This window comes from Kogia breviceps, chromosome 4, assembly GCF_026419965.1.
Source record: "Kogia breviceps isolate mKogBre1 chromosome 4, mKogBre1 haplotype 1, whole genome shotgun sequence".
In the NCBI taxonomy this organism is placed as follows: Eukaryota; Metazoa; Chordata; class Mammalia; order Artiodactyla; family Physeteridae; genus Kogia; species Kogia breviceps.
Window position 1 is genome coordinate 98,237,618 of NC_081313.1, and position 27,813 is coordinate 98,265,430.

At 36.0% G+C, this 27,813-nt stretch overlaps 1 protein-coding gene across 1 annotated transcript in view; it reads left to right on the forward strand.

The window, feature by feature from the left end:
* Positions 1 to 27,813, forward strand: part of HSD17B4 (hydroxysteroid 17-beta dehydrogenase 4) — an 85,868-nt gene that overhangs the window by 25,386 nt on the left and 32,669 nt on the right. Inside the window, exons 9-17 of the mRNA XM_059063253.2 lie at positions 1,387 to 1,478; positions 4,077 to 4,101; positions 5,671 to 5,799; positions 9,028 to 9,131; positions 10,549 to 10,785; positions 13,249 to 13,300; positions 17,168 to 17,239; positions 20,361 to 20,464; positions 24,810 to 24,875. Of these exons, the coding sequence (XP_058919236.1) occupies positions 1,387 to 1,478; positions 4,077 to 4,101; positions 5,671 to 5,799; positions 9,028 to 9,131; positions 10,549 to 10,785; positions 13,249 to 13,300; positions 17,168 to 17,239; positions 20,361 to 20,464; positions 24,810 to 24,875 (881 nt within the window). The remainder of the gene's footprint in view (positions 1 to 1,386; positions 1,479 to 4,076; positions 4,102 to 5,670; positions 5,800 to 9,027; positions 9,132 to 10,548; positions 10,786 to 13,248; positions 13,301 to 17,167; positions 17,240 to 20,360; positions 20,465 to 24,809; positions 24,876 to 27,813) is intronic.

Sequence of the window (27,813 nt, forward strand, 5' to 3'; positions counted from 1 at the left end):
AAAGAATTATTTGTTAAAGAACCAGTTGTTATGATTAATGTGTGGAGACATTTGCAATTTCATTTCCCCCTTTGAAATATATTTGAAAAATGGAAAGTTGTATATGTGACTTACATGCTTCTTTCACAAAATGAAACATAATCTTAGGATGAATACTCATGAACTAACTTACCAAGCTGTATTAGTTATTTACTGCTGTGTAATAAATTACTTCAAATTTTGTGGATTAAAACAACAAGTATATATTATCTCACAGTTTCTGGGGTCAGGTATACTGTAAAGTGAAAGGTTTTTAGAGCTGCTCTTTAATTTACAGGGACTGTAAATGTCATCTTTGTCACTTTAAAATATAAAACTATATTTTGTCCCTTCACAGTTAAAATTTACATTTATTTGATTCTTTAAAGATTATAAGATGTATTTACAAATCATGTCTCATTTGAGCCTTGCAACAACGTAGCAGAATAGGCAGGTAATGCATTTTAATTAATTAATTTAATTAAATTAATTAAATTAATTTAATCCATCTTACAGATGCAGACTACACATCCAAGAGAGTTGAGTGCTGTGCTCAATGCCTTAAATTTCCTACATGGCAGGGCCAGCAGTAAAATCTAGGTGTTCATGCTCCTTGTGTAGTACCTTTCTGCTCTGTTAAGTTGCTCACAGAAGGTATGCAACAGGAAAATATTTCTTACACTTTGTGACTCATCAGTAACGGTTGCAAGGTCCATTTTACATCATCTTACTGTCATTACAGTTGTCAAGGCTGTTTTGTAGTTTTCTAGCTTCTGGGAGAGCAAAATAGTTTTGGGAATGAATGGTACCTAAGTTCATTATGTTATGTATGCCTTTGCTCACCAGTCTTGGCCAAGGCAGCTTTAACTTGCTTCTAAACAGTACGTTACCCCTCTTGGAAAGGTATATCTGATGCCTTCTATGTTAGAAGCCTGAATGTCTCCATTGGGATGAAAAGATTATTCTAAAAGCCTTGGATGTTAATATTAATTAATTATGTATATCTAATTTTTTTCTTGTTTATTTAAAAAGTCTCTGAACCTATAATTTTATACGTGAGGAATTTTCAGAAAGTAAAATGATTGATTGAATATGTATATATATATATATATATACTTTTTTGCGGTACACGGGCCTCTCACCGCTGTGGCCTCTCCCGTTGCGGAGCACAGGCTCCGGACCGCGCAGGCCCAGCGGGCATGGCTCACGGGCCCAGCCGCTCTGCGGCATGTGGGATCTTCCCAGACCAGGGCACGAACCCATGTCCCCTGCATCGGCAGGCGGACTCTCAACGACTGCGCCACCAGGGAAGCCCATATGTATATATTCTTGTTGATAGATTTTTTTTTCTTTGGCTATTTATTTCAGATCTTCTGGAAGCTCTGAAGCCGGATTACGTGGCACCACTGGTCCTTTGGCTTTGCCATGAGAGTTGTGAGGAAAATGGTGGCTTGTTTGAGGTATTCTACACCTTTGCACTTTCTCCCAAAGCAATATTTGTGTAATTAAATATAAAAAATGATTCAAAAATTAGTATTTTCCAATTGTTCACATTTGTAAAAATCTGCATCAGTTGGTATCACTTGTATATTTTTAAATATTATATATATAATTAAGGAACAAGTATGACTAATGTCCTTTTTTGAGAAAGTAACAGCAGCTTTGTAAATTGTTCTTCCCTAGTTCTTCACTTCTGATATTCTTGTCAAATAAAAATGTGACTGACTGGTTTGATGTGTTTAGTCAGATACAGAAAGTCTCATTTGGTTAGAGATGCTGAGTAGTAAAGTGAAAGGACAGAGGTGATGGTTTAAAGTCAGCCAGGCCAGGTTTTGATTTCTTGCTCTGGTAATTGCTGGCTCTCTGGAATATTGTACAAATTAACCTCCCTGAGTTTTAGTTTTCTTGGGATTTTGTTGTAAGAACTGGAGATCATATTTTTAAACTCTTAGCATACAGAGCAGTCACCCCTCAATTTTAACTATTATATCAGTATAGCAGGAATTCAGTCTGGGTATGATAGATCAGTAAACACAACTTATTATCTGTATTAACTTTAAAAATAAACTTTGCTATGTTTCCCTGTTGCAAAGCTTTATATGTTTGCTATAAAAATAAAAACCACACATAATCCTACCATCCAGTGAGGTTCAGTTTTCACTCTATAATCAAAGTCCCTTTAGATTTCCTTATGCTGATTTATATATTTTTTAGTTCTCATTTGAGTTTGATCTTTTTTTTCTTTTCTAGCATGAACTGTTATATTTTAGACCACCCCCCTTTATTTGATTCTCTGTGGTAATATAATAATAAACCTGTTGCATGTGGAATACATGAAATCCACAGATATTTCTTGGTAGCAAAATTACCTGGCTCAGTTTGAAGTGAATGATATATATTAGCCTGATTTATTTGAATAAAAAGCTGTTTAGTAAATGAAAAACAGTCTACACATGTCTATGCAGAGATAGACACCTCTGCTTTCTTAATCACAGTCGTTGATAGTGAATTGTGGAAAATTAGAGGTGGAAAGAACTTTACAACTCTAGATTTACAGAAGAGAAATTTAATAATATCAAGCCATGTGGAGCTCAAAATTTGGTCTGCCTGTCTTTTTATCTCAGTAAGGATTTTTAAAAAAATTCTTTGCCTTTTACATTTATATTTGTTATTAATTCTGTGAACAAAAATAATATATGCTTTTTGTAGAAAACTTCAAATATATAGGGGAGTATATAGAGGAAAATAAAAATCACCCACATTACCACTATCAAGAGATAGCTCCTTTTAATATTTTTGTGGATATACTTTTCCAGTCTTTTATTAGATGTGCATTTTACACAAATAGTCTTTTTTTTTAGGTATATAGTTTACACACACACTCAAACATACACAGATAACTAGGATAATGTTGTAGATGAAGTTTTGTATGTTTTTCTTTTATTTTACTATATTGTGAACATTTTTAGTAAGGGACATTTGCTGTGTGAGATTGAGTACAAAATACAGTAAGAGAGGTGTGTAATATCCTGACTTAAACCTTGAATGTAAATTGACACTTTGTTTGCCAAGTTTTGATAGATATCTAGAGTGGCAGATAGAGATTTTTTGGATCGACTGGAGCTGTTGTTTCTAGCACCTGTAAGGAGTTTGCAGCTTGTTGCTTCACTCCTCAAATATGGTAAAAGATGATATTTTTCTTGCCTGTTATTAGTACCACTGCCACTTTAACTACTCTGACAGCATCAAGGCCGATTGTCCTGTTAATATACATAAAGGAATGAGTGATTAAAAAGCCATACCCTTGAGCGTAGAGCCACTGAGAAGTGTGCTGTCTGCTGGTACAGTTTCTTCTGTTATATGCACGTGGAACACTGTAGTTGTGGTGTTTGAAGATATGACAAACAGATTTTCTTACATCAGACATTTTCTTCTGAGGATTTGCTTGAATGGCTTCTAGAAAAAATATCTTTCTGTACGGTGATTAATGTATTTGGTCATTTGCCTTATTTCTATATAAGGGTGTTTCATTAAAATGAGTATGTGTAGTTCATTAAGTCAAATCCTGGCTTTACTTTTCTTGCTTTTTTTTTTTTTTTATTCATTAAGTCTTTCTAGAAGGACATGTATTTCAAGTGATGTGCTGGGCAAATTTGGTACTTATATTGTTTAACCTTCATGGTTACTTCATGAAGAGTGTATTATTATCCTGATTTTACATAAAGGGAATCTTGTTAGGGAAGTCAAATTATTTAACCAGGATCAGACAGCTAGTCTGTAGAAGAACTGGTATCACACCTTGGTTTCTGTGCAAAGTCATGCTTTTCTGCTACATGCATTTTTGCTATATTGTGTTGCTTTATTTTTCTACTCTGATAACATGAATAGTGCAAAGTTATGTGGGCCAACGGGCTTTTGTAGAGCTGCATTATTTTCATCCATTGTCATCTAGCATTCTGATACTTGTAAAAAGATAGCTGCCTGTTTTGTTAATTTCATAAAAATTCTATTATAATTTCACATTAGACGGTATAACTTCTTCTTCCTCTTTTTGGTAGGTTGGAGCAGGATGGATTGGAAAATGTAAGTCTCTTTTGGTTTTTCGTTTGCCATACATTATTTCCCTATCTTTAAACCTTCATATCCAGGTAGAGCTGGGTAAAGACCTTGTCAAATGCTGAACCATTGGATTTAGTGCACGCATAATCAAACTCAAACATTGTTATAGCAACAGGTCTTCTAAAACATGGAAGTTGCCCTGCAGGCCTGTGGTATTTTCAAGGATCTTTTCAGTTTTTCTCCTATTAGCAGTGCTTATTCAATATTTGTCCTGTCCTATTCAGAACTGGCTGTTTCTTCAGACAGCACAGTCTCTCTTTATATCGATGTTTGTCTTCCCATGTCTCCAACACCCTTCATGCTCAGCAGAGTAGTGAGTGGGAGGGAGCGTGTTTTTTGAAGATGGGAAGAGCTCTGTCCTAGGCAAGTTCTCCAGTTCTCTCAGTGATTCTTTTCTTCCTTGGAGCATGAGACATCAGGAGGAGACAGTGGGGAATCACACTGGACGGCTTTCTAGAAGAGAAATTGCAGCTGATCTATAGAAATTATTCTCCTTCAGCCCAATAGTAAATTCATCTGGCTTAAATCCTCTCTTCCCCCAGTTCCTAAACCTTGTGAGCTCCAGATTGGATAATTACTTTATGGTATTTAAAAAAAATTGTGAACATTCCAATATCGCAATTCAAGTTTTCATTTGTATGCTGGTATCAAAATTAATTGAATTATTTAAAAGGCTGCCATTACTGGATGACACTGTTACAACACATTGTAGAGTATTATTAATGACTGTTCTCTAAGTTAAGAAGTAACTTATTCAAACATTTTTAAGTGTCTTATGACATCTTTTAAGAAAGGAAGATCAGCTGTTGCAATAAAAGCTTTATATGGGGCCTTATCAGTAGGAAACCTCTAGAAGCTTCTGTCATTCCCCAGGACAAATCTTCAATTTAGTAATCATTAAAGTCTGACCATTCTGTTTAAATAAGGTTCTATTTATTCCTCAGGGTTTTTAAAAAAGAAACAGTGTTAAAATTATTTTCATGGAACTTATGCAGCAATGATGATTTTTCTGAATCTGGGCAATCTAGTTGACTTCCCATGGAAAAGGAGGAAGAGCAAAGGGAGAATTATGTGGGGTTGTCTGATATATTAATTTGATTATCTGGAGTCTTTGACCTGTTATCATCACTAGTTTTCAGTTTGCTATTCAACAGAGCTCTATTCTGTTCTGTTACCTTGAAGTGTATTATCTAAGTGATCTGTGGTGATGAAGACAGTCTTTTGGTGTGATTATATATAATTTAACTTTCTGATTCAGCATTTCATCCTACCTTTAGTAGTATCTGGCATAGTCAGAGGAGGGAGAGGTTTACCCTTCATCTTCAAATATTAGAAAAAGAAATTTGACATCCTAATGGGTTTGTTATTTTTTAAAAAACAATTTGTAGTAAAAATCTTTAGAAGTTAGAATCTTTTTTCCAAATTCCATTTTTCTTGAAGTAAAAAGAAAAAATTCAGGGGACTCCTGAATTCTACTTTCTGTCTCCCTCTTAAACTATGTGTTCAGTATCTTAGTTTTGTTTCTATAACCAGTACGATGGGAGCGGACCCTTGGAGCCATTGTAAGACAGAGGACTCAGCCAATGACTCCTGAGGCGGTGAAGGCTAACTGGACGAAGATCTGTGACTTTGATAATGCCACCAAGCCTCAGAGAATTCAAGGTAAAGAGTCCCAAGTCAGTTTAGTCCTGGTTGGGTAATCAGAGGCAACGAAGCATTCTCTTCTCTTATGGAATTGTCTTCTTAATTGTGATAACTTAGGTGCTCAAATCTTCTAGAGCACATTTTCTGCTCCAGTAGGTATTAGAACTCTCCAATTTAAGGTATGTATGTTACTCCCACTGTCAGTTTTTCAGTTTTCTTATGATCCTGATCTTTTGGTATATGTGTGATTGAGGGGATGGTAGGAGGTATTTACCCACTTGGCTCAATGCATCTATTCCCCATCTGGTGGTTGGTTTCAAAGTCTTGCCTTATCTAATCACATGCTCCTTATCTGACCTGATTTTTCTTTATTTCCCTCCAAATTTATTTAAGTCTTATATTATTTACGCTTAGGTCTTTTCTCTCTAGTGAATAGATTTTGCTTTGTTTTAGCACTTTGTCTTTGCTACTGTTTCTCTGCCTTTCTAAGATGCCTCTTATTCCTTTTATCATCCCTGCTAATCTCGGTGCTTCTTTAGAAAAACTCAAGCCCCAGATGTTCAACAAAACCTTGCCAGATATTCTGGCCTTCATATTCTGGACTTCAGCTCTTTCTTAGCTGAACTCTTACCACTTGAGCATCTAATCATGACTGCTTTCCACTGCTTTTGTTTCATTAAGTGTGTGGTTTCTTCACTGTATAATAAGTTCCTTTGGAGGCAGAGAATGTATCTTGTATGTCCTTTGTATTTGGTGCTAGCGTAATGCTGAACTCATAGAAAGGATTTAGTAAATGCTTGTTACCTTGAATTATTGAATCATCTATGATATTCCACAGGAAGAGATGGCCAATAAAAGTCACATTATTTTTTCTAGTATAACTCACATATGTATATAGTATATGAAATTTAAGGGACCTTTCTGGGAAGGATCATGAATTAGGATTATTTTACAGAAAAATCTTTTTTTCCCTTCCTAGTATTATATTTAATGTTTGATAGAAGAATATATCTGAAAAATGACTGTTCTTTTTTTTTTTTTTTATCCCTATGTTACTTTCCTGTCTGCTGGTACACTCACTGAAATTTTCATTATACTTTTCTCAATCAGAGGATAACATGATTGTTATGTCATTAGCAGTAGCATTTTCTGTATTTTTTTTTTTTTTAATATTTGAGGTAAATTTAGTCTACGAATAGCAGTCACCTATCAATGAAAATTAGGGAAAGGAAAAAGGAAGAATTATCTTAAAAACTCTTCTCTGAGGTCAGAATTCCATTTTATTGCCTTAAAAATATTAGACTAACATAAAGGAAAAGCTAAAAATGAATTATATAGTTATAAATGAAAAGATATCCCTAGTATTTGAGGTACAGTTAGAAGAAAAATCTTACACTTTCTGTAGAATCACGACTTTCCAAGCACTCATTTCATCATTCTCATTTTACAGATGATGGAATTAAATCCCAGAAAAGCTGAGTAAGTGGCCCAAGCTTTCTCAGTTTTTGAGCCAAAAGTTAATTCAGGTGGTCTGCCTTTGAGTGCAGTACCGCCAGCCTGTACTGAAGCTACTTTCAGTTAAATAGCCTCCCATCTAGGCAGCAGCCTAAATGGGGTGGTAAGAGGAGGCTTGGTAGGCAAGAAACCTACCTAGTGTTGCCAGGAATGGCAGAGAGCCCTGGTCATCTCACATTCTGTAGTTTAGTTATAGTTTTCGTCTGAGTTTAAAAGGAGGCCCATATATCCAAGGTTTGTTAGAAAGGTCTCAGAGCTTTTGGAACCTTATGGCATATGTGGATACTCTGTGAATCTCCTTTATTAACCTTTTAGACCCCAGAATAGCAGCTTCTGAATTCTGTCCGTAGTCACTGGTCATAACGGTGGTTTTCTCTGGAAGAATTTTCAGTAATATTTTCTGAGCAGGTACCTGTACAGAGACCTGGGGGGTAATCTTGACATTGTTGCATCCTGGAGGAGGGGTGATGGTGGGGAGAGAAGGAAAATTAGTTGTCCCTCCACCAGATGGAAATTGCACATCTGTGGACGAGGATCCGACTTTACAGAGTTGTAAAATCACTCAAAGACTTTGCAAAGCTCAGAGCCTCTTTGGAATCATAACGTGGGGAGAGTATGTTGGAAACACCCAGTTATCTTTGGTCTATTCAGAGCCTTTCACGATTTTTTCCTGCAATAGCCTGACATCATGCAGTCAGTTCATGAATGCCATTGAAGGTTCTGCAGCAGGCTTGCTGGATGGTATAGGAATGATTGTCTAAAGCATTGTAGCTTTTCTTAGTCACGTCTGTAACAAAAGCTTTTTTTTTTGGGAAATAGCTTACATGTTTTTGGATTTCACCAGGGGAATATTAGCTCTTTAGGATATTTGAAAGATGATGCTTTTATGATCTTTATGTAACAGGTTTACCAAAGCACTCTGTCTTATCTAAATTCCAGTGATCCTAAAGAGACTATTCCATTTGTTCATCCTTATTTATCCTGAAGTTGATTGACTTGAATCATTCATGATTAAAAATTTTTTTCAGTACAAATGAAATATAGTTCAACTATATAGGAAAAATCTGGAAGTTTGTCCTGTAGGTCACTATTTAAATAGCACTGTAAAATAACTGGGTAGATATTTCACATATGCAAATGCTCTTCCCACACCATAGTGGGACTGATTTTTTTAAAATTAATTTTTATTGGAGTATAGTTGATTTACAATGTTGTGTTAGTTCCTGCTGTATAGCAAAGTGAATCAGTTATAGGTATACATATATCCACAGTTTTTTAGATTCTTTTCCCATATAGGTCATTATAGAGTATTGAGTAGAGTTCCCTGTGCTATACAGTAGGTTCTTATTAGTTATCTATTTTATGGTATAGTAGTGTGTATAAGTCAATCCCAGTCTCCCAATTTATCCCTCCCTGTCTCCCTCCCCACTTGGTAACCATAAGTTTGTTTTCTACATCTATAACTCTGTTTCTGTTATGTAAATAAGTTCATTTGTACCATTTTTTTAGATTCCACATATAAGTGATATCATAGATATTTGTCTTTCTCCTTCTGACTTAACTTCACTAAGTATGACAATCTCTGGGTCCATCCATGTCACTGCAAATGGCATTATTTCATTCTTTTATTATGGCTGAGTAATATTCTGTTGTATATATGTACAACATCTTTATCCATTCATCTGTTGATGGAAAAAAGCATTATTATTGTTATTTATTCCTTTTTTTTAGAATCAATTGGCGGTATAATTGAAGCTCTAAATAAAATAGATTCAGATGGAGGAGTTTCGGTGAATCACACCAGTAATGCGACATCAACAGCTACATCAGGATTTGTAAGTGGAACAGAAAGCCTAACGCTTTGCCTTCTCTGGAGACTTTTTTCTTTTCTTTTATGCAAAAAATGCTTTTGCAAGCTATTAATTTATTGTTAACTAGGAATGGTGAGTGACCATAAAACTTTATAGAGCATGTACTGAATGTTTATAAAATTTGAATGAACATAAGGCTAAAATATTAAATGTAACTTTTATTTTCTCTTCTTCAGTATAATAAACAAGTGTCTTTTTTGTTTTTTGGAACATTTTTGATAATCGTCCTTCAGTCACTTTCTAACTCTTTAGAAAAGGATATTTAAATCAGTGCCTCTTTTGAGTCATTTCTTTTAAGGAAAAGCACTGATAGATTGTATTTTGGAAATATTTCAACATGGCTGCAAGTAAAAAGTCTCCCATTGTGTCAGAAATTCTAATAGAGCTGTGGTTATAGCTCTTGTGAAGTTTGCTGATTAACTACCTCCAGTACTTCTTTTTTAAAAAAAAAATTCTAGTGCATAAATAATAAGAAATAAGTCATTTGACACATTCCGTTGTGGTGTTTTGTGACTCAGGGGAGACATAGTGATGAAATAAATAATCTAATTGTAACCCTGAGAATATGATCAGTTTATAAATGTGATTTTACTTTAGAGTAGGGGTTGGGAAACTTTTTTGGTAAAGGGCCAGATGGTAAATATTTCAGGCTTTATGGACCACCTACTGTTTCTGACACGTAATCTTCTTTTTCTTTTTTTAGACCACTCTTAAAAAAACGTAAAAACCATTCTTAATTCTCAACTGTTGTTTGCTGACTCTTGCTTTAGAATGAAAGTGATCAAAAATTGGACATGATTCTTTTATAACCTAACATATGCTTCACAAATTAGCTAGGCATGTCATCACTAAATAGAAAAATACAATATCCAATTAGATAAAGGACAGTCCTAGGTAGGAGCTTATGGTAAATTCTAATTATAACCAAAACCATTATGAGGGAGTCTGATTTACAAGCATTAAGAAGTGTTTTGCTCATCTGTTTATACTGACTTTTATAAAATAGATCTTATAGAGCCATTCATTATCTCTGTTTATAATAAATTTTTTATTTTTTGTAATTTTGAGTAGCTAACAGTCACTGTATTAATAGGCTTTTCCATCATCAGAGACAGGAAAGTTGAAAATGAGATATACTATCTGTTAGCAAGAAGCGGGCAAGAAAAAAGTACTTATTTGTAAATGAAGTCTTTTTCCATAATTATAATTGATTTTATTTAAAAAAAATAGTGAAACAATTATGATACCCTATCATATTCACTAAAATGACATTCTATTCACAAAGCTAAGTATGTAGCAGTTAAAAGTTTTGAAAAGTCAGAAATTTACAGATTCGACGAGAATATCAGTGAAAAAATAATTTTCTACAATTGTTCTATAGGCTGGAGCTATTGGCCATAAACTTCCTCCATTTTCTTCTTCTTATACGGAACTGGACACTATTATGTATGCCCTTGGAGTGGGAGCATCAATCAAGGAACCGAAAGATTTGAAATTTATTTATGAAGGGAGTTCTGATTTCTCCTGTTTGCCTACCTTCGGAGTTATTCTAGCTCAGAAATCTATAATGGGTGGAGGATTAGCAGAGATTCCTGGGCTTTCAGTCAACTTGGCAAAGGTATGCATAATAAGAAACCTTTATTTTGCTCTTCTTCTCTTTCTTTAAATATGATTGGTAAATGTCACCTGCTGTTTGTGTGTGTGTGTGTATGTATGTGTGTGTGTGTGGTGTCTTAATACAGTAGTTTATAGTGGTTGATTCAAGAATAAAGATTTAGCATGTCTCTTAATTTTTCTTAAAAAGAAAAAAAGGGTAGAGAGTTAGTTGAAAAGGCAAGCAAAACGAAGACAACAATAATTGTGTACAGTCCATAACCCTGGCATAATGTTATTAATTCTCTCTCTGCCATTACATGCTATTTGACCAAGGGTAAATAACTTCTCTAAGCTTCAGTTTCCTTATCTATAAAATGGGTATGATAATCCTTACCTGACGATAGTGATGAAGGAGAAAGAGTGAAGAATATTTGAAGCAGAGAGAACAGGTGTAAAAGGCCCCGAGGCAGGTGCATACTTACCTTGCTTTGGGAACAGCAAGGGGGTTGATACAGCTATAGAATGAGCAAGGGGGCAGTGGTAGGAGAAGAGGGCCTTGTAGTCATCGTAAGAATTTCAGCTTATACTCTGATTAACATGGGAGGCCATTTGTAGTGCTTTGAACTGAGGAGTGGTCTGATCTGGCTGTGTTCACTCACAGGCTCATTTGTGCTCCTCTGTGGAGAATAGATTTATGGGAGCCAAGCATGGAAGCAGGGAGACCAGTTTGGAGTTTATTATGGTAATTCCAGCATTAGTCTGGATATGCATGGAAAGAAAGAGGAGTCAAGGATGAAGGTTTTTGGTCTGGTTAACTGGGATGATATATATGCATATATACCCGTATATTTATAATTAATTATGTACAATGTATTTAATATGTATAGTAGTTACATATGACATATTACTGTGTATAATAAAATAGATATATACAGTTACTTTAAGGTGGGGATGATCAGGAGTTGGTTTTGGACAGATTTGAGATGCCTATTATACATTCAAGTGGAGATATAAAGTGGGCAGTCAAATATGTGAGTTTAGAGTTTGCGGGGGAGGCCCTACTGGGATTCGTAGCATTTAAGTGAGATTTAAAGACATGAGACTGGGTGAAGTCACCAATGTGTGAATGTAAGTAGAGAAAAGCCTGAGTTTGGTGAGAGGTGAGAGGTTGAAGAGATGAGGAGGAGTTAGCAAGAGAGACCAGGAAGGAGTGGATGGTGAGGTATGAGGAATATCAGGAGAATGTGGTATTTGGGAAGCAAAGTGAATAAATTGTTTCAAGAAGGAAGGAGCAAACAACTGTGAGAAGGCTTTGGGGTTATTTTACTTCTTGAAGTAAGGGTCAGGCCATGAGTCCAGTTGATAACTATTGAATTGTAGACTTTTGAACTGATTTCTGTGATTTTGACTGATTGGAGAACCCATTTACTGGAGGATCGATTAGCTCATTGCTGCTCTGAATCTATGATAATCTACGGTTATTTTATTAAAGTATTCGATGAAGTAGGGAGGGCGGCAAGAAATAGATGCCAGGCAGTTTGTTGTTTTAGTCACTCTCCCATGGTATTTGTTGCATACAGTTCTTCTGTTTGGGTAATGTCAGTGCAAACAATTAAACTAAATGTTTCAGAATTCTTCCTCAGAGTTGGAAATCATCAAAATCTGTCACTGGGACTGGTAGCCCTCTTGGGATTTGAATCCCAGTCTTCCTAACCTTGAGCTTCCAGGTCATATGATAGTGAGGCAGTCCTTCATTTGTCCTCCCATCACTACCCTCACCCCTTTTCTTTTTCCCTCCTGGGTTCTGAGGACGTCTGGGAATTAAACTGTCCCATAGCAGTTGAGTGTGGTCATTCGGATATGTGGGTCAGGTTTTGTTTTTACTGTCCTATTGTATTCCTACATATATTTTTATATTCTTGCTTTGATACATTGAGGTTAAGTGGCTATGAAGTTGCACAGGGTCTTTAGTATTTACTCTTACACTAAGGAAATGTTGGCATTGCTTTTACTTGAATGTGGTTGTAAGATTTATATTAATGTTTTGGTTGTGTCATTTGTATTTGGCAGGTGTGACCTGAAATTACTTTACTAGTACTGGCCTATTTGTTCATTTTTATTCAATAGATATTTATTGGATACCTGCTATGTTCCAGGCACAGTGATGAGCACTAGAAATACGCCTAGTTTAGTGTCTCCATTGGCAAATAATCCACAGTTAACAGTCAACAAAAATTTATGAATGTCAAGAAAGAACACAAATGTATCTTTTCTTTTCTAGAGAGCTGACAGTCTTTAGATTGGGGGACTGATTATTTCTGAATCATATAATTAAGAAGTGGGAGCCAAATTGAGACAGATAATTTGGGGGAAGTAGTCACGTGAACATGTGGACAGTGAAATGCCACTTGTGATTAGTGGTATCCACAGAAGAAGCTGTGGAAAAAGAAAGTCTACTAATAAAATTTTGCTTACCCTAACGTAGGTTCTTCATGGGGAGCAGTACTTGGAGTTATATAAACCACTTCCCAGAGCAGGTGAGTTCTTGATCGTTTTATTGTCTGACTAACCTTCCAAACTGTGTCAATGTGTTAAACTGGCATAGAGCAACCTAAATAAACTATATTGTAAGTTATTTATGTGCATGTCAGCCGTTAGAGTAGATTGATGTTAACTAGTACCTATTTTGGTTCCCTTAAACTTTGTCCTATTTGAATAGTCTTATTTAATAAATTACTTCAAAATACTAAACATCTGGTCAGCAATTGAAAGGAGCATTTTCTGTGTGTGTCCTAAACTTAATGATTATGTATAATCAGTTATGATTGCCATGAATATGATTCTTCATTCTTTTCTCAGGTATTTGTGTTGGTACTGATTTTTCATAAAGCAAACAATATTAAAAGATACAGAATGTCTTGTAATTAACTTTTTTCTATTTTCTTTTAGAGTAAGTAAAACCAAGACTATCTTAATAATCAATTTATTTTTCTCAGTAATATCTTACTTGTTCAGTAAATCTCATTATTTTTTCACTTTACTTTGATATGTTTGTTTTGTGTTGCTACTCTGATGTCAGAATATTAATTATATACTGACCATGTTAGGCGGTAAAATTAAAAAAAAAGTCTTTCTCATTTCACATTATATAATGTAGAGGTCAGCAAGTAGCAAGAATTGTACTTTAATTTTTTTTGAGATTTTAATTAAAAAAAATTCCTATTGCTTAAAGCTGAATAGTTCTGTTTCAGTGTTAGTGTTACTTGTTTCTGGTTGTTTTTGTAGTTCTTCCCTGTTTTTTTTCTTCTTCTTTTAGTTTTTTCCTTTGTGGTTTCATGCTTTTTTTTTGCTTGTGTTCCTTTCTCTTTTGTTTTTGGGTATCTGTTGTAGATTTTTGATTTGTGGTTACCATGGGGCTCATAGATGTTGATCTATGACTCTATTTATTTGTTTTAAACCAGGTAGTCCCTTAAGTTCAAACACATTTTAAAAGCTCTACATTTGTTTACTTGCTTCCCCCATCTGTGTTTTTGATGTCATAGTTTACATCTTCGTGTTTATCCCTTTACTGATTATTGTAGTTATACTTGATTTTACAATTTTTTTATTTTTTAATCTTTGTACTAACTTATTTAAGTGGTTGAGCCTCAACATTCCCTATATATTTGCCTTTACTAATGGGATTTTTCCTTTTCTATAGATACTTAATTCTTGTTATAGCTTTTTCTTTTCCACTTAGAGAAGACCCTTTAACATTTCTTTTAGGGTTGGTTTAGTATTGATGCTTATCCAAGAAGTTCTTTATCTCCCCTTCAATTCTGAAGGATAATCTTGCTGGGTAGAGTATCCTAAGTTGTAGGTTTTTCCCTTTCAGCACTTTAAATATGCCATGCCACCCCCTTCTGGCCTGCAAAGTTTCTGCAGAACAATCAACTGATAGCCTTATGGGCATTCCCTTGTATATGCTCTTTGTTTTTCTTTTGCTGCCTCTAGAATTCTCTCTTTAAGTTTTGCCATTTTTATTATGATATGTCTTGGTGTGGGTCTGTTTGGATTCATCTTGTTTGGGACACTCTGTGTTTCCTGTACCTGGATATCTGTTTCCTTCTTCAGACTTGGGAAATTTTCAGCCATAATTTCATTAAATATATTTTTACCCCCTTCTCCCTTTCTTCTCCTTCTGGGACCCCTATAATGGTTTGTTGGTATGCATGATGTTACCCCAAAGATCCCTTAAAATGTTCTCATCTTTTTTCTTTTTGCTGCTCTGATTGGGTGATTTCTATTTTCTATATTCCAGATCACTTATGTGTTCTTCTGTATCACCTAGTGTGCTGTTAATTCCTTTTAGTGTGTTTTTCTTTTCAATTGTTGTATTCTTCAGTTCTGATTGGTTCTTTTTAGAATTTTCTAGTTCCTTGTTAAAACTCTCACTGTATTCAGCTATTCTTTTCCCTAATTCAGTTAGCTTTTTTTTTTTTTTTTTTTTTTTTTTGCGGTACATGGGCCTCTCACTGTTGTGGCCTCTCCCATTGCGGAGCACAGGCTCCGGATGCACAGGCTCAGCGGCCATGGCTCACGGGCCCAGCCGCTCCGCGGCATGTGGGATCTTCCCAGACTGGGGCACGAACCCGTGTCCCCTGCATCGGCAGGCGGATTCTCAACCACTGCGCCACCAGGGAAGCCCCACACAGCCCTTTTTTATCTGAGGCAGTGTGCAGTGTGTGGTCAGGTGAAGAAGTTTGGCTTTTATTTTAAAGACGATAGATAACCACCGAAGGACTGAAAGGAGAGAATTATATGATCAAATGTGGATTTTAGACAGCATCAACTCTGGCTCATGTTTGTAATGCTTGGATTCTAAGGGAATGAGATAGAGAGAAGGAGATTTTGTAAAAGAGACTGTTGTAATAATCTAGGTTAGAGACCGTGGTTGATTGAATAGGATTGTGGGCATGAGGATGGATATAAGTTGAGAAATTATAGAGATATGTAGGGAGTGGGCTTGGTGTTTGATTGGATGTGGAGTTGATCACCTGAAGAGATCATTAGCAATTTGACAATTATTTATTGATTACTTCCTAACTTCTAGGCTTTCTGCTAGGGTTGTGAACAAATGGAGAATGGAAGCAAATCTGGACTCTGTCCTCATGGAGCATATAACCTAGTTGGTGGGGAGGGCAGCCAATAATCAAAAAGCCACACAAATAAATGTACACTTGCAACTATATGTGATAAACATTACAGATGAAACATACATGATACCATTAGAACTTAAAATAGAAGGATTTGGCATAATCAGGTTGGTAATCAGGTTGACTTTGGGAAAAAAATAACTTCAGACATAATAGGAGAGCATGTTTTAAAGTTGGTCAGAGTGGACATGCAGGTACCTAGTTAGAAGTCTGTTGTGGTAGTTCAAATGAAATGATGGTAGCTTAGGCTAAGGTGGTGGTGGAGACAAGTGGGAGAAGCAGAGAGAGATTTAGGAGGTGAAAGTGACAGCAATATAGTTATCCTTAGCGTTTCTTTTACCATCTTTCACACCCAGGCAGGTACCAAGTTCTTTGATTCTCTCCCTTCAATAATTTAGAATCCTATTTCTGTCCACCTCACTTCAACCACCATCATCTCTCACTTTCTAAGTGTTCTCTCTGCCTCCATTCTTGCTCCCTTCAGGTCTGCTCATCTCACTGTAGCCAGAATATTATTTCCAAAATGCAAGTGTATTTGTCACTTCTCTATTAAAAACCCCAGATGGCTGTTCATAGACTTCAGGATGAAATCAGAAACTTTTCATATAATCTAGCTTCTCCTAGTCTCTTCATACTCAAGTCTTGCCACATACTTAGACACTATTTTATGAGGCAGGGGTCATGCTGAAGTTTCTGGCTTGAAGTTGGGTGGATAGTACTGTTCATCCGTATAGGGAACAAAAGAGAAAAACAGGTAGGAGAAATAGATTATGAGTTCACTCCCAAATAATTGTTAATCCATCAAGACATTACTGGTTAAATAATGGAACAGTCCCTAAAAGAACAGAGTAGTTAGAAAGAAACACTGTCTAATTGAAGCCGGTAGAGTAGAGATTTGAGAAGGAATGGGGTAGATGGTGTTGGCTGTATGCTTAACAAGTGTTCATTGAATGATTGAAAATTGTTACTTTTTACAACCTAATTTATCAGAATTATTGATGTTTCAAATTTGGTGACTCAGGTATTCTGATTGCTTTTAATGTTTATGATTCAACATTATATTGAAAATTATTCTAAATCACGATTTTTTAGTTTTGCTGAACTTACAGTGGAAGTTATGTTAATTTCTCTCATGTCTTCTTCATATAACTTATGGTCTTTAAAACAGTCTCCTTATTTATTTATTTATTATTTTACTTTCCATTTCAGGAAAATTAAAATGTGAAGCAATTGTTGCTGATGTCCTGGATAAAGGATCCGGTTTAATAATTCTTATGGATGGTAACTCATTTCTAGTTCTTATAATAATATTGTTAGATTCATAGGCTTTGTATGTAACACAATACTTTATCATAGAAGTTGATGAATAAGTTTCTATTTCTCTTCCAATTGTGAGAAAGCAAGATTAGTGTTCAAAAATTCACAAGCTTTTTTAGAAAATAAGCGAGGAGGGGGTGGAGTAGATTGGGGTAGAGGTCCAGAGAGTGGGACATTTCAGGGGATTTGTAACAACATAACCAAAGCACAGAGGTGAGAAATGTGGCTGGTATAGCAAACATAGAGGAGAATTATGCTTCCTAGATTATGTTTTTGGCAGGAATGAATACATAGACTACCCTCAATTGATAATTAGGCTATGTTGTAGATACTCTTTTCTATGTTAGCTCTTTGGAATTTGGAATGTATTTGACCACTGAATCATTCTTATAAATGGTAGTTAGGTTCTTAACCTTACACATTCAAACCTATTGAACTTATAATGTGGTTTAAACACCATAGCCACATTTTATTTGCGATGGAAAAAAAGATTATAGTAGTTTAATGAATGTTGAAATACTAGTAATTAAACATAAGCTAAAGATACATTGCTTAGAATTTATTTGTTTTAAAGTTTAAGAACAAGAGAAATAGGTAAACATTATAAAAAATTTTGGAAATAGTAGTGGAAAGTTTAATATTGTCTGGTATTTGGAATATAGGCTTTATCATTTTTGTTCTAAATACATAGGAGGTTATACTGAATATGTTGTTTGGAACTTGCCTTGTTTTTACTTAATAATATATTGAGAATATTTTTAATGCTTTTAAATATTTTTCTACTACATTGTTTTTGTTGACTCATAGTTTACAAAGTAAACTGTGTATTTCATCATAGACACATAGAACATGTGTCTGTTCTCTCTCTTTCCCTCTTCCTCCTTATCCCTCTTCTTTCTTTTTTTTTTTTGCGGTACGTGGGCCTCTCACTGTTGTGGCCTCTCCCGTTGAGGAGCACAGGCTCCAGATGCGCAGGCTCAGCGGCCATGACTCACAGGCCTAGCCGCTCCACGGCATGTGGGATCTTCCAGTATTGGGGCACGAACCCGTGTCCTCTGCATTGGCAGGTGGACTCTCAACCACTGCGCCACCAGGGAAACCCCCTCTTCTTTCTTTTTTAAGATTTTAATATTTTCTTACCATTCCAAATATTGGCTAACATTTGGCTGCAACTCTCCCAGTTTTCTTTTAGTCTTCTCACCATTCTACCACATGTCTACCACGAAAAAGTTTTGAAGTAACCTTAGCTTTAATTTTTACTCTTCTTTCTTGATCTACTCCATTTATTTAGCTATAGCTTGGTAATGGGTAATAATGTATTAGAATTTGTAGATAAAATATAGATGGAATTAGATATCCAATTTTCTGTGTAATAAGGATAAAAGTCTTATTTTAAATACAAATCACCATGACTTCCCTTATTTTTTGTTATAATTATATTTTTCCTTATTATACAATTCAAAATCATATTCCTAGTTTTATAGTGCTGGTGATTTAGGTGATGCTCAAACTGTCACCAGGAAAGTAGTCAGTAGAAAGAGGGACAGCTGTCTTTCATTCATTACTTGCTGACTTAATCACTAACTTGCTCAATCACATCGTTTGTTCATTGATTTACTAATTAATTTAATACACATTTATTAGGTGCCTTTTCTGTCCCAGTTACTATTATAATTGCTGGGAATATGATGGTGAGCAAAAAGCCATGATCCTGCCCTCCTGAAGTTTATACCTTCATTCTCACTTATTTCTTCTTTTACATTCTAGGCTCTATTGAGGACTTCAACAGAATGTTTGAAAATTTGGGAGTGTGGTTATCTGTATTTTATTTTAATTTTTAAATTTTATTGAATTATTGAATTTTAGTGGATTTACAATGTTGTATTAAATTCTGCTGTACAGCAAAGTGATTTAGTTATACATATATACATTCTTTTTCATGTTCTTTTCCATTATGGCTATCACAAGATATTGAATATAGTTCCCTGTGCAATACAGTAGGACCTTGTTGTTTATCCATCCTATATATAATAGTTTCCATCTGCTAATCCCAAACTCCCGATCCATCCCTCCACCACCCCCTTCCCCTAGGCAACCACAAGTCTGTTCTCTATATCTCTGAGTCTATTTCTGTTTTATAGATATGGTCATTTGTGTCATATTTTAGATTCCACATATAAGTGATATCATATGGTATATGTCTGTCTCTTTCTGACTTCTCTTGGTATGATAATCTCTAGGTGCATCCGTGTTGCTGCAAATGGCATTATTTCAGTCTTTTTTATGGCTGAGTAATATTCCTGTGTGTGTGTGTGTGTGTGTGTGTGTGTGTGTGTGTGTGTGTGTGTATCACATCTTCTTTATCCATTCATCTGTTGATGGACTTTTAGGTTGTTTCCATGTCTTAGCTACTGTAAATAGTGTTGCTATGAACATTGGGGTGTATGCATCTTTTTATTATAGTTTTGTCTGGATATATGCCTAGGAGTAGGATTGCTGGATCATATGGCAATTCTATTTTTAGTTTTTGGAGGAACCTCCATACTGTTTTCCATAGTAGCTGTACCAATTTACATTCCTACCAACAGTGTAGGAGGGTTCCCTTTTCTCCACACCCTCTCCAGCATTTGTTATTTGTAGACTTTTTAATGATGGTCATTCTGACAAGTATGAGGTGGTACCTTGTTGTAGTTTCGATTTGCATTTCTCTAATAATTAGTAATGATGAGCATCTTTTCATGTGTGTTAGTCTGCATTTTATAGTGGAATTGTTTGAAAGGTTTGAGAAGGAGAGAATTGAAATTCTAAAGGCAGTTGGGGAACTTTAAGAAGAGGTGAGATGAACTGCTGTTTCATAGTCAAGAAAGGATTAGTCAAGACTTCTCTCTGCCTTCCAGAGACCGGTAGTGAATGATTAAAATGAGTGCTCTGTATCCCAAACTTGGATGTCTTTAAATTGCAAAACCTTTTAGTAATTGGATTTTGTTTCTGAAACTTTTAAAAGGATTGTTGATCATATATTGGGTAACTAGTTATGTCTTTTGGTAATAACCTCTTTTCTTTTTTTCTTTCATTTACTTTTCAGTCTACTCTTATTCTGGGGAGGAACTTATATGTTATAATCAGTTCTCCATCTTTGTTGTTGGCTCTGGAGGCTTTGGTGGAAAACGGACGTCAGACAAAGCTAAGGTAGGCCATGACTTCAAAAGCGAGATACATGTGTCGTTAAGGATTCTTATCTGTATTTTGAACTTACCATATGTGTAATTTCATAGAGTAGGGCTTCAGTAATTCACACTTCTTTGAATCAGAATGTGTTCCTTGGATTTGAAATGCTGTTTATATTTGTATATTTTAATATATAACATATGTTATATATAGAAAAGTCTGGCTGACCTAAGTGTAATGTAGCTGAGGTAACTATGGGAATATCTTTGCTTTCTTATGCAAACTTTGCCTGCATCCAAAACTCTTTAGAAAAACCTAACACATACAAGTGATCCTTGTATAAATGCAAATCATCATTTATTAAATGACTTGAGCATTTCTCTTATATAAAACAATTCTAGTTACTCTTTAGTTCTCAAATTCTATCCCAAAACATATTTTTTTTCCTAAAAATATTTTGTAAATTGGATTTTACATCAATTTAACCTAGCTTTTACCTCTGCCCTCAGTTCCCAGAATAGGGCTGCACTGTCCTCCTAGGAGGAGCCGCCCCCTCATTTTTCCTATTACCCCCCCCACCCCATATCCCCAGCCCCAGCTTGTGTTGCAGAAGCTCAATTCCCAGGTAAAAATGGCTGAGAGTTACGGGGCTGTCTTCCTCTGCCCCGCCCCTAATTGTAGGATGGAGACTGTGTTCCACCGTGGCAGGCTGAGAACACTAGGGCCCTGATAACTCTTGCCCAGCCTGCTTATAGGGTGGTGGTCTCTTGCTGCTAGAGGCAAGCTGAGAAGACCAGAAGCTGCTACCTCTGCCTAGGACTCTTCTTGTAAAGTGAGGATGTCACTTGGAGAGAAGTGGGCCACTATCCTTGCCCTCATGTCCGTTGTAGTGGTACAGAGGCTTTGCCTGGGGGGCAAGGCAGGCCGTAATAATAGAGAGCTCTGAAGCTCTTCCCACGGAAACTGACTCATTTTGGTACCAAGTATTTGGAAGCTCAAAAGTGAGGATGGTTTCAAAAACAAGGTTACTTTAGTGATAATCAAGAGGAGGCTGGTAGCTCCATGAAAGCAGTAAACTAAACTAGTCCAACTAGAAGTTTGACAGAGAGAACCATGGAAAGAGACAGCTAAGAAGAGTCGTCATGGGATCATAACAAACCTCAAAGACTGGCCTCAAAGACTACACCTGCAAAAAGGCCTGACTTTAATTGGATCAGATTGTGGAACAATTTATGCCCCAGGGCACTGTTGAAAATAATAGAACAGTCATCTGGCAATTTGTGAAGTGGAGCAGCTGGACAGACAGTTTAACAGCGAGATCAGGGAGAGACAGTCACACAGAGCCCTGCTAAAACCACTGTCATCCCAGGCTGACTGTGCTTGCCCAAGGCTGTACCCTCTGAGGAGCATCATCAGAGTCTGCACACTGTTGGGGAATATACTTAACTAAAATAGTCTAGCCAAGTCACTAAACAAATAAACAAGTTAACAATAACAACAAGCCCTGGAAGGGGAAAGGGGTCTCAGTATCCAGAGTTGCTGCAATATATTATCTAAAGTATCTAGTTATCAACAAAAAATTACAAGATCTGAAAGAAATAAAAGAGTATGACCCATATATAGGAAAAAACAAAACAAAACAAAACAGGCAACAGAGATTGCTTTTGAGAAGACTTACTAGGAAAAGACTTCAAAGCATTTATTGTAAATATAGTCAAAGAACTAAAGGAAACCATGCTTAAAGAAGTAAAGTGTGTAAAGAAGTAAAGTATGATGACAATGTCTCATCAAATAGAGAAAAATTGGGGAATTCCCCGGTGGTCCAATGGTTAGCACTCCACACTTCCACTGCAGGGGCATGGGTTCAGTCCCTGGTTGGGGAACTAAGATCCTGCAAGCTGCGTGTTGTGGCTCAGAAAAAAAAAAAAAAGAGAGAGAACGAAATCAATAAATAGAAATTATATAAAAAAAGAACCAAATAGAAGTAGTTCTGGAACTGAAACTACAATAACTGAAATGAAGTATTTACTAGAGGGTCTCAACAGTAGATTTGAAGTGGCAGAATTAAAATAAAAAAGCTTGAAGATCGATCTATCTCTGTCTGAAGAACAGAAAGAACAAAGGTGAAGAGAAAGAATTAAGAGGCTCAGAGAAATGTAAAATACCATTAAGTACACCAGCTTTTATGTAATGGGCATACCAGAAAGAGAAGAGAGAGAAAGAAGCAGAAAAAATAATTGAAGGAACAATGGCATTGATGAAAAACATTGATCTACACATCCAAGAAGTTCAGCTGCTCCAATTAGGATGTAAATGCAAAGAGGAAGATCTAAATAGACATTTCTCCAAATAAGACATATAGATGGCCAAAAAGCACATGAAAACATGCTCAACATCACTAATTGTTAGAGAAATGCAAATCAAAACTATGAGTTATCACCTCACACTGGTTAGAATGGCCATCATCAAAAAATCTACAAACAATAAATGCTGGAGAGGATGTGGAGAAAAGGGAACCCTTTTGCACTGTTGGTGGGAATATAAATTGATACAGCCACTACGGAGAACAGTATGGAGGTTCCTTAAGAAACTAAAAATAGAGTTAGCATATGATCCACCAGTCTTACTACTGGGCATACATCTGGAGAAAACCACGTACCCCAATGTTCATAGCGGCACTGTTTACAATAGCCAGGACATGGAGGCAATCTAAATGTCCATCAGCAGAGGAATGGGGGCTTTCCTGGTGGTGTAGTGGTTAAGAATCCGCCTGCCAATTCAGGGGACACAGGTTCAAGTCCCGGTCTGGGAAGATCCAACATGCCATGGAGCAACTAAGCCCATGCGGCACAACTACTGAGTCTGCGCTCTAGCACCCACGATCCACAACTGCTGAGCCCACGTGCCACAACTACTGAAGCCTGCGCGCCTAGAGCCTGTGCTCCACAGCAAGAAAAGACACCGCAATGAGAAGCCTGCACAGTGCAATGAAGAGTAGCCCCTGCTCACTGCAACTAGAGAAAGCCCACACACAGCAACAAAGATTCAACACAGCCAATAAATAAATAAATAAATGTATTTTAAAAAGATTTATGCATTAAAAAAAAAGAGGAATGGGTAAAGGAGATGTGGTACATATATACAATGGAATATTACTCAGCCATAAAGAAGAATGAAATAATGCAATTTGCAGGAACATGGATGGACCTAGAGACTGCCATACTGAGTGAAGTAAGTCAGATAAAGACAAATATCATATAATATCACTTATATGCAGAATCCGGAAAAAAAAGTGATACAAATGAACTTCTTTATAAAACAGAAATAGAGTCACAGAAGTAGAAAACAAACTTATAGTTACCAGGGGGGAAATGGTAGGGGAGTGATAATGATAATTTGGGAGATTGGGATTGACATATACATACTACTATATATAAAACAGATAATTAATAAGGACTTAACTGTATAGCACAGCGAACTCTACTCAATACACTGTAAGGACCTATATGGGAAAAGAATCTAAAAAAAAGTGGAGATATATATGTGTGTGTGTGTGTGTGTGTGTGTGTGTGTGTGTGTGTGTGTGTGTGTATATAAAACTGATTCACTTTGCTGTACACCTGAAATTAACACAACATTGTAAATCAACTCTACTCCAATAAAAATTTAAAAAAAATAAATGCAAAGATATCCACACCCTTAGTAAAGTGCATTTAAAGATTAAATCAATATAGATATGAATTGTTTGTCTAATTCTTACAGTTACTGTCATCTTTTGCATTGGGAAAAGAGTCTTTACCTTTTTTTCCTTAATGGATCTGGTTATATAATTCCTTTCATTAAACAAGGTCATTTCAGGGAAATTTTAGTGTAGATGAAGCTAGCAGTTATGAAATTTTAAATGTCATTATGTGCTGAAACTAAAATATTAAAATAAACTTTTTATCCAGCTTGCAGATTTTGTTACAGTCAGCCCTCCATATCTGTGGGTTCTGTATCCACAGGTTTGTCATCTGCAGATTGAACCAACTGTGGATCAAAAATATTCAGGAAAAAAAAAATTCCAGAAAGTTCCCAAACTATTTACACAGCATTTACATTGTATTAGGTATTATAAGTAATCTATGCACATCCTCCCAAGTATATGGGAGGATGTGCATAGATTATATGCAAATAGTACACCGTTTTATATAAGGGGTTTGAGCATCTGCAGATCTTGGTATCCATGAAGGGGTCCTGGCACCAATCACCCTTGGAAACTGAGGGATGACTGTATATTGAAATATGGTTGTTTATCAAATATCAGTTTGGGTAAAGAGAATAACAATTATTTTATTATTTAACGTGTAATATTTTTTCATCTCAGGTAGCTGTAGCCATACCTAATAGACCTCCTGATGCTGTACTTACAGATACCACCTCACTTAATCAGGTAAGAATGTATTTTTGAGGGCTTCCCTGGTGGCGCAGTGGTTGAGAATCCGCCTGCCGATGCAGGGGACACGGGTTCGTGCCCCGGTCCGGGAAGATCCCACATGCCACGGAGCGGCTGGGCCTGTGAACCATGGCTGCTGAGCCTGCGCGTCCAGAGCAACGGGAGGGGTCTCAGCAGTGAGAGGCCCGCGTACCGTAAAAAAAAAAAAAAAAAAAAAAAAAAAAGAATGTATTTTTGAAAAGTGATAAAGCCACCTGACTCCTGACACTTTTTGATTTATAACTCTGATACCCTGTAATTTTGTGAGTCCATAAGTAGTGGCTGTGTTCTTCTGTGTAATAAAAATAACGGCATATTTCTGTAGTTGAAATTCGCTCTTTCTGAATTTTTACTTAGCAGTTTTTTTCTCTACTAGGTATCAAAAAAGAAATGTAAAATGGCTTTTCATTAGTCAATTGAAAAAGCATCATGCTTTGTTGGCAATGGATTGCTTGCTTTAAGGAGACTGCCTAGCTTAGTAGTGAAGAATTTCATTAAAGCCTTAGAGAGCAGGATAAAATAAAAGGCAAATTTCAGTTATCCTCTCTTCTATTGGAAAAGAAAACTGAGCTACATTACTTCGAGAGAGATTATTTTATGCTAACTTTAGTGGACAGGTACAATAAAGCATCTGAGGAGGAGTAGATGATTTAATCTCTTTTGTTTGGCATAAATAATATGTTTTCTGATGGAGGAGTTAAAATGCCCTGTCAGTTAACAAATTCTGTAAGCATGCAAAGATTTATATAAGAAACAAAAGGTGACCATAAAAATGAGAAAAGCAACTTTGTTTTTGAGAGACCTGAAGATTCTTCCCTAAGATGGCCAGAATACTAACCATGCAGATATAGAACAGAATATGTAAAGCTCTGAAGTTATGCTGTGAATAAGCAGGTAATGACAGCACATTATTTGTAAAATTCACTTATTTTTTGATGCTAATTTTGATATACTTGATATGAAAACTTTTCCAGGATTTATGTGTGCTGGCAAATAGGAATATAATTTCATGAGCCAGAAAGAATTAAGTTTGGAACATATTAATTGTATTTTTTTATACACTGTATAATTGGGTGATAGAACAATACTTTCTACCTCAGATTAGTTTTTGCCTTTAAACGTTCTTCCCATCCCTATTTCTTATCAGTTTCTTAAGAGAGCACTCATGTTTAATTAAAGCTTCATAGTGAAATTAATTTTATTAGCACACTAAAGAACAGAAGACTTCATGTTTTCATGGTTCAGGAAACCCAGAAATGTTCTATTATTATTCTTGTGTTACTGAAATAATAAAATGTATCTGCTGTAGATAAGAAAAGCTGAATAGTTTCCATGGCTTGAATTTCTTTATACAGTAAGCAGAAAGATTTTCTTTTTTTCTTTTTTCAGATGAATAGAACTTTTTGTTAGCTTTTAGCAGCACTTGAGTATTTTGCTGTGTGACAAAGGACAGTTTATAAGTTAACAAATATTTTATGTATAAATAATGGACACCCATCATTTGACAGAGGTTCCTGACTGTTTGTATCATATGGTCACTTGAGAATATGCTAAAAACTACCAACTGTTTCTTCAAAAACATTTTGCATAGAAGTTTGCATAAATTTCAGGGGATTTGTGGGATGTTTTAAATTGGATCTGTGCTATAGGAGATACAAATCAAGTAGAAGAAGTGTGATCTATTGACAAGGAACTGAAAGGACACTTAGATATAAGGTGTAGTTGTGTTAAGTTCTAGGGCACCTATTCTAAGCAATGAATGATTAAATACAAGGCTTTGAATTGTAGAGTAAGTGCTGTAGACATTCTGAGATGGGCTACTCATTAGAGAATGACATGCAGAAGAGTTTGGTAGGAAAGATGGGACTTCTGAAATAAAATGGTGTGTAGATATTCTCTCTTACCAGGGATATAAGGCTTGCGGTATGGCCTGGAAGGGGATAAGAACTTGGTAATGATAGCAGAAAAGAGCATGATGTATGTACAAGGAGTAAGAATTAGAGCATTCACACTGGAGAGTGGTGGGAGATGATTGTGGACGAACAGACCTTTAAGGAGAAGTGGAAATGGAACAGATTATGTAGCATAAACTTTGTGCCAGGTATTTAAATTAAGTAAGTAACTTTTCAATCAGTAGGGAAGCTGGCAACCATCGCTCTACCAATATCGCTTCAGGAATATTTTGTTTTTCATGTCTTTAGGAGAATTTCTTCATCTTCAAACTGGTATGATATTACAAGCATACTTCATGGTTTTTCATAATAAATAAAGAGAAAATTCGTCCCCAATAATCTAGAAAGACCAAAGAATAAATAGGTAACAGGTGTCAGGCTTTGTATTTGAGGAGAATGAAAACAAGTATCTTTAGTTTCCCCAGATACATATCTCATACTACTTATTCTAACAATTAGAATTTTAGCTACCATCATTGTTAAATAAAGTTAATCTTTGGAATATTGGTTATACTATCCACTAAAATATAATTCTTTATTATATTACCATGTGTATTATAAGTACTTTTAAAATTTTGTTTTGAAACAATGATTTATTATTTTGCATGACTCTGGGTTGCCTGGGCGGTCCTTGTGCTACAAATGGTGTTGGCTGTCACTCATGTAGCTGTTCTCAGATGGTGGCTGAGTGGGGCAGGAAAGTCCAGGATGACTCTTTCACAAGTGCAGGGTCTTAGTGCTCCCTGTTGGCTGGAGTGCCTCTAATCTTCACCTGGCTTCTTCTTCATGTGGTGTCTCATCTTCCAGGGCCTTTCTCTGTGACCCTCAAGGGGACTTCTATTTAAATTTCTGGAACTGTTTGCTGTGTAGCTTCCTCCTTTTCAGTACACCTACATTCCAGCTGCCCATTCTCCCAGCACTCGGATCTTTATCGCTTTAACTCT